This window comes from Nannizzia gypsea, genomic scaffold, assembly GCF_000150975.2.
Source record: "Nannizzia gypsea CBS 118893 supercont1.7 genomic scaffold, whole genome shotgun sequence".
Lineage (NCBI taxonomy): Eukaryota > Fungi > Ascomycota > Eurotiomycetes > Onygenales > Arthrodermataceae > Nannizzia > Nannizzia gypsea.
In genome coordinates this window covers 1204415-1211217 of record NW_003345195.1, presented here as the reverse complement: position 1 = coordinate 1211217, position 6803 = coordinate 1204415, and the positions used below count along the sequence as shown (strand labels likewise).

Genomic DNA, 6803 nt, shown 5'->3' with positions numbered 1-6803 from the left:
ATGGCAGAGAAGAGGGATAAGGAACAAAAAGGGGGGGGGATAGAGAGAGAGGTAGTAAAGGAGACGCCCCGGATGCACTTCATGTTGGCTTGATGAAGAGAATAATAGAAACCGTAGAAGAAGAAGAGAAAGAAGGATAGGATAGACGGAGATAGATTACTCTTCGTCAGAGTCCTCTTCGTCGTCGTCTTCTTCCTCCTCGGCAGCCTTCTTGGCCGGCTTCTTCTTCTTCTTCTTGTTCTTCTTGCCCTTGGATCCCGTGGACTTAGCCAGGGGACGCTCCAGGATGGCCAGCACTTCCTCGTCAGTGATCTTCTTGTCTGACTGGACCTTCTCCAGGTCAAGTGGTGGTGGAGCAGCCAGTCTGCTCAGTCCATTTTTCGAAATGACTACCCTTGTTAGTTTATAGACATAGATAGATATAGATATAGATATAAGATGTAACATACCAACTGTAGTCAAGAGCCTGGAAACGGGAGAGCCGTCTGCCTCTCCGGCCGGCTCGTACTGACGCACCACGCCACCTCGTACGCACTCGACGACACCGACTTTGCCGGCACGCTCGTCATCCAGCTGGCGCAAGCTGAACGGGAAGGTTCCAAACTTCTTGACAATCTCAGACAGTGTCTGTCGGGAGCTGGGTCTCTTGAGGATGTATGTGGTGGTGGTACGACGGTGCAGGGTTGGTCTATGCTCGAGGGTCTTGACTTTGCCGGATCCCAAGCTGAGTCCGACCTCGACGCCCCAGACCTCCTGGACCTCGGGGCTGCCTTCACCCTTGACACCGGTGCCGGGTGCTACGATGATCTTCTTGGTTCCCTCGATCTCGTTGCGGTCAAACAGCCAGCTGGTGGTGTTTTCGACGACGGTACAGTCGTATGACTTGGCCACTTTCTCGATTAAGCTGGATATCTTAGCCTGAGATGGAGGCTTCTCGGCGGCAGCCTTCTTCTTCTCTTCCTCTGTGCCCTGAGCAGCGAGTCCGGGGGGCACCATGAGCCTGAGCAGCAGTTCGTTGGCGTAGTGGGTGGCCAGCAACAGGTCAGCCTCGCGGCCGGTGACATTGCCTCCCACGACGATGGTGTCGCAGACGATGGTGCCGAAGCCATCGATCTGAGCACCCAGCTGGATCTTGACGACCTCGTTGGCCTTGAGCTCGGTGGCAGCCTCTTCCGCATCTGAGGTGAGCGGAGTGTATGGCGTCACATAGGAGCTGGGAGACACCGTCGTCGGATGAGATATGCCTTACATCAATCAGCTTCTCTCTTTCGACTTCTTTAACTGGAATCCAGGGTATAAGTATAGGTGAAGTACCTTTGGACACCTTCTTGCCCTTGTAGACCTTGGCCACCTCTTCGTCCAGCAGCTTGTCGCCCTTCTCGCAGAGCTCGACGATCTTTGCTCCCTCAACGCACCATCCTGTCAACTCAGCCGTCAACATCTACTGCCATCACTCGGCTATGCAGTTACGCCGTGGGAACCCACCTGAGACAGCCTCGAGCACTTTGTGGGAGATCTGGGCGGCGGTCTTGTACTTGGTCAGGGTATCGGGGTTGTTGAGCGTGTAGTCTGTCTCACAGCATCAGCACCACCACCACTATCAATACATCATAGCCAAATAGCATATCGAACAGCACAACTATACAAGCAGCAGCAGGTAGCAGCAGGTAGCAAGCAGGAGTAAGCAAGAGCAAGCATCTTCTACTCCGTCCCGTCCTGTCTGTCTCCATGCTGCCGCCTCTAACTTACCGATCTCAGTAGTAGTTTCAGCCATGGCGACTCAAGCAACGGCAACAACGACAAGACTCCAGCGAGTTGGTTAGTTTATCTAGCTGAGAAAGCAGTCGAGAAGTCGATCGCAGGAGAAGGTCAAGCAGCTCTTCTCTGTCTTCGTCTTCTTCTGTTTACTTCTGCTTCTTCTACTTCGGTCTTTTGGAGGGGAAAAAGCCACAAACAAAAGGTGGGATAATTTTACTTCACGCTGTTTGTTGTGGGCTTTTTTTGCCTTTTTGTCCCTCTTTTTCCTGCTCTGGCGCTGCTCGTTGCTTTTTTGGCCCATGACGTCGATGCAGAGTGACTTCTCACTGCACCAGATTTAGGTGAGCAGCGAAGTCACTCTGCATAGCTGCTATGCTCGACCACTAACCGCCAACAGCTTCCAGCTGCTCCGACCAACTTCCACTTATCAACTTCGACTTCCGCGTCTTTGCTTCTTCTTCTGCTGCCTCTGCTACTTCTTCGTCCCACGTCGACTCGACCAGGACCGGGATCAAATACCCAAACGGCGAGCAACTGCTTATACTAAGCCTGAGGAAGGCTTTACGAGCCAACCAGTGTTGCACATGGAGCCAGCATGACCCGCATTCTCGAAGGTGAAGCCGCAGATGGAGACGGCAGGACGAGGATAAAGAGAGACGACGAGGACGCAGAAGTCGAAGTCGCGGACGCAGGAAAAGGTGCGCATCTTCTTCTTCTCCTTCTTCTTCTCCATCCTCTTTATCTTCGTCCTTCTCTTCATCTTCTACTTCTACTTCTACTAAGATGAAGCTAGGCAGCTTGCTCTTCCGCATCCTCACGCATAACATCCGCTATGCAACAACGTCTCCCTCAACGGGCGAGCAGCCATGGAGCGTTAGGGCGCCTCACATCGTCAACGAGCTCGACTACCACAGCCGCCTGAACCCCGAGAGCTTCGTCTGTCTCCAGGAGGCCCTGCACAACCAGGTCACCGACGTCCTCGCCGGGCTCAACTCCCGCCCACACGCCTCCTCCCAGGGAGATGACGGCAAATGGGCCTTCTACGGCGTGGGCAGAAACGACGGCAAGCAGGCTGGAGAGTACTCGCCCATCTTCTACCGCCCGGCCGTCTGGAAGCTGCAGGAGAAGGAGACCGTCTGGCTGTCCGAGACGCCCTCCGTGCCCTCCAAGGGCTGGGACGCTGCCTCCATCCGCATCGTCACCATCGGCGTCTTCAACCACCTGGCTACCAATACCACCCTCCTCGCCATGAACACCCATCTCGACGACCAGGGCAGCAAGTCCCGCCACGAGTCGGCCAAGCTGATCCTCAGCCTCATTGGCAAGTACCTTGCTCGTCACCCTGAGATCAAGGGCAACTTCCTGGCAGGCGACTTCAACAGCGACGAGGGCCAGGAGGCCTACCGCGAGTTCACCAAGCCGGGCTCCAGCATCGTCGACACCTACAAGCGAGTCCCTGCCAGCCAGCGCTACGGAGACGAGATCACCTTCACCGGCTTCGACGGGAAGACACAGGGCAGCCGCATCGACTATGTCATGGTCGGTCCCCAGTCTTCTTCCTCTGCTATTCCTTTCACTGTCAACGGATACGCCGTCATGCCCAACAGGTTCGAGAACCGCATCTACAACTCCGACCACCGTGCTGTCGTCGCCGACGTCACTCTCTAGTCCTGTATATCTTCAGTCTATAGCCTAGCCATAGCCTAGTAGTAAATAGTGTCTTTCTATACATAATTTATTGTTTTTTCTCCACGTCTTCTACTTCTTCTGCTGCTTCTCTTTTTATCCTCAGCTTAGAGTCTCTTAGTCATCTGCTAGTCACCCGCTTAGTCACGTCTTACTCATCAAGACGCCAAAAGGCGAAAAAGACGAAAAGACGAAGAAACGAAACGACGAAACGAAGCTGAAGCCGACGATGTTCTTCATCTTTCGCATCGCATTCTCGGTCGTTCTCTTCGCTGACGGGCAGGTCAATTCCTGACTGCTAGTTACTCGCCTCTCGCCTCTTGACAGCCCGGCGTTGGGCTGCTGCTCCGCTCTGGCGCCTTCCCTCTCCCCGACCGCGTCGGACACTGAAAAGTAGTTGTCTCGCCCTGCTGCTGCTACCAGGTACCAGCTACCTACCTCCTTTGCAAGTCGCATTCACTGCGCGATCCCGGTATGCCCTGCTTCATGTAGCCTGTACCCTTTGACCGTCTTGCTTCCACCGGAGCCTCGTGTTGGCGGTGTTTTGGACGCGGCAACTGACGACCTTGCTCGAACCTCTTTGTTATGTATAGACTAAGCTGAAAGCCATCAATCGAACACCAGCAAAGCATTGCAACATTCGACCCCCATCAGCCATGCCGTGGCCGGAAGCCGAGGATGGCATGGGCCAGCCGGACGGTGCGCTACAGGGCTCGCATTCACTTTCACACTCTCCTCAGCCTGTAGCTCCCGCCGCAGGTAGCAGTGAGCAGCCCACGGAGTCGCCACAGGACCAGCAGCAAGCTCCGGGCGGACACAACGGAGCAATACCCGCTGGTATCTTGGAAGGGAAACAGAATGCTAGAGCTATAATGGGCGCCTCAGAGCTTCCGGATGGACCTGTTCAGGCTGCCGAGGGGGGAGTGGGAGGAGGGGAAGTAGGAGGAGCAGGAGGAGCTGGGGCAGGAGGAAGTGCTCCTGGTGATGGAGGAGATGGAGATGGAGCCGCTAGACAAGGTGGCGCCAGCTCGTCTTCTCCGCAAGAGACTGCCATCACAAACGGAAACGGAGTCAGTCGGAAACGGTCTCGTTCCGGCTCTATCATACAATCTACGACTGCTGCGCCTGCTGCTGCTTCTTCGTCTTCTGCAGCGGTAGAGAATGACGGTCTGCCGCGCGAGACCCCCCTAGACAAGGTCCTTTTGGAAGACTACCTATACCGAGAATGGGGCCACTCCGCCCTTGCCGCTACAAGGAACACACACCAGGAAGTACTGCGCCAGAAGCTCCAGGAAAGAGACTACTATCTCGCCCTCAACCAGGAGAGGCAGGTCAATCCTGCTGCTGTCTTCGGGCCGGGCTACGAAGGGTACGGTAACACCAGGACAGATCTCAAGTCGCAACACCCACAACTTCTCTACCCGTCAAATCGGAGGCGGCCAGGTGGGCGCAAGGCCAAAGAATTGCGCATCCCGCGAGAGGACATGCTCACCCAGTCAGACCAAGATGAACATCTCGTTCCTATCAGACTGGACATAGATTGGGAAAAGGTCAAAGTCCGGGATACCTTTACATGGAACCTCCACGATCGCGTCACCCCTGTCGATGTCTTTGCTGAGAAGCTGGTCGAAGACCTCGGACTTCCGTTGGAGTCTTGTGGCCCGCTCGTACGGCAGATCACCCAGAGCATCCATGAACAGCTGGCAGACTTCTACCCTCAGATCTTTATCGAAGACGAACCTCTTGATCCACACTTGCCATACTCCGCCTACAAGAACGACGAGCTCCGAGTTCTGATAAAGCTAAATATCACCATCGGCCAACACACGCTTATCGACCAGTTCGAATGGGAACTAAATGACCCGCATAACTCGCCGGAAGGGTTTGCCATCCAGATGTCCCAGGATCTGTCCTTGTCAGGAGAGTTCACCACTGCAATCGCGCATTCTATCCGTGAGCAAGTCCAATTATTCACCAAGAGTCTCTACGTGGTCTCATATCCATTCGACGGCCGACCTATCGACGATCCAGACCTGAGAGATGCCTTCCAACCGTCCCCTATCCCATCTACTTTCCGCCCCTTTAACGTCGCCAAGGACTATACCCCTTACCTCTACGAACTCAACGAAGCTGAGCTTGACCGGACTGAAGGCTCCATCTCGCGTGAACAACGATGGCAGAAGCGAGTTAACAGACGAGGAGGACCTATCTTGCCTGAACTCAAGGATCGTCAACGGACCATTCGGACCATGATCGTTTCATCAGTCATACCAGGATGCGCCTCCTCCATAGAAGAAAGTCGACTCTTCAAACGATCAGGCACCAGTCGCCGTGGTAGAGCCTCCACCGGCCGCCGTGACGGCCTCGAAGACTCAGATTCCTCTGAGAGTGAAGAGTCTTCCATCGGATCTCCAGCTGTTTCTCGTCTTAACCAGGGAACTGCAAGGACAAGAGGCATGAGACAGGCATCTTCTATAGCCCAGTCAGCCATACGAGGACAAATGGGCCGCTCAGCAACGCCCGAGACCGTCGTATCCCACTCCCACGAAACAAGAACGTCAGCCAGGCGACAGAATTACAGAGAGGAAAGCTCAGAGGCGCCCGAGAGCCTTATTGTTAAACTGAAGATAAACCCGGATAAGCTACGACGCTGCATCCGAGACCTCAAGTCGGGATCACGGCAATACACGGCGTCTCCCGGTGGACCATCCACGACTCCCACAGGTAAATCAAGTGGTCGTGGATCCATGGGGCCTCCCCCATCGCAAGGCCAGCCTGGCTCTGCTACAAAGAAACCTATCAACCCTCCCCAGTTCCATGGTGTCATTGACGCACCCCATCCACTGCCTCCAGGAACTCAACCGGTAAGCACATCCTTACTATATTCTACCTTCCCCCATTCCAACCCCATGGCTTGCTAACTAACTCCCCCCAAAGCCCCCTCCTCCTCAATGGCTCATCCAAGGCCTTGTAGGTCTTAAAAGACAATACCCCAACGACTCATTTGAAGGAACAATGCGCTACACAGCCGTAGACCCAAACACAAACCTCCCCATCCCCAACGCAGCCCAAACACACCCCGGCCAGAAACTACCATACAAATACTTCCCCCGAATCCGCTGCAATGACTGCCCAGGAAAGCTCTACACACCTGGTCCAGCAATGACAGTCGAGAATTTCGAGGTCCATCTTAAAAATAGAAACCACAAGGAAGCCGTCGCAGCTCGTTTGGCAAGGGAGAAAGGTGGTGGTGCCGCGACACCTGTTCGACGCACACCCAAGCACAGTTCGGGAACTAAAGAAAGTAGCTTGCCGGCCTGGTACTAATACGCCCGCTGGGTAATGACTCGTCTGGCGCC

General features: G+C 54.7%; 3 protein-coding genes across 3 annotated transcripts; 2 read left to right on the top strand and 1 right to left on the bottom strand.

The window, feature by feature from the left end:
* Positions 1-156: 156 nt before the first annotated feature.
* MGYG_07762 (curved DNA-binding protein) lies at positions 157-1774 on the bottom strand (the record flags this gene model as incomplete). Its single annotated transcript, XM_003170469.1, has 5 exons — positions 157-389; positions 450-1244; positions 1315-1419; positions 1486-1569; positions 1750-1774. 5 exons carry the CDS (start codon positions 1772-1774, stop codon positions 157-159), a joined length of 1242 nt encoding a protein of 413 aa, XP_003170517.1.
* A 767-nt stretch (positions 1775-2541) lies between these two features.
* MGYG_07761 (endonuclease/exonuclease/phosphatase) lies at positions 2542-3426 on the top strand (the record flags this gene model as incomplete). The annotated part of the gene is made up of 1 exon (XM_003170468.1): positions 2542-3426. The coding sequence occupies one exon, from the start codon at positions 2542-2544 to the stop codon at positions 3424-3426; it is 885 nt and encodes a 294-aa protein (XP_003170516.1).
* A 674-nt stretch (positions 3427-4100) lies between these two features.
* MGYG_07760 (transcription regulatory protein SNF5) lies at positions 4101-6771 on the top strand (the record flags this gene model as incomplete). Its single annotated transcript, XM_003170467.1, has 2 exons — positions 4101-6308; positions 6382-6771. The coding sequence occupies 2 exons, from the start codon at positions 4101-4103 to the stop codon at positions 6769-6771; spliced, it is 2598 nt and encodes an 865-aa protein (XP_003170515.1).
* Between the last annotated feature and the right edge of the window lie 32 nt (positions 6772-6803).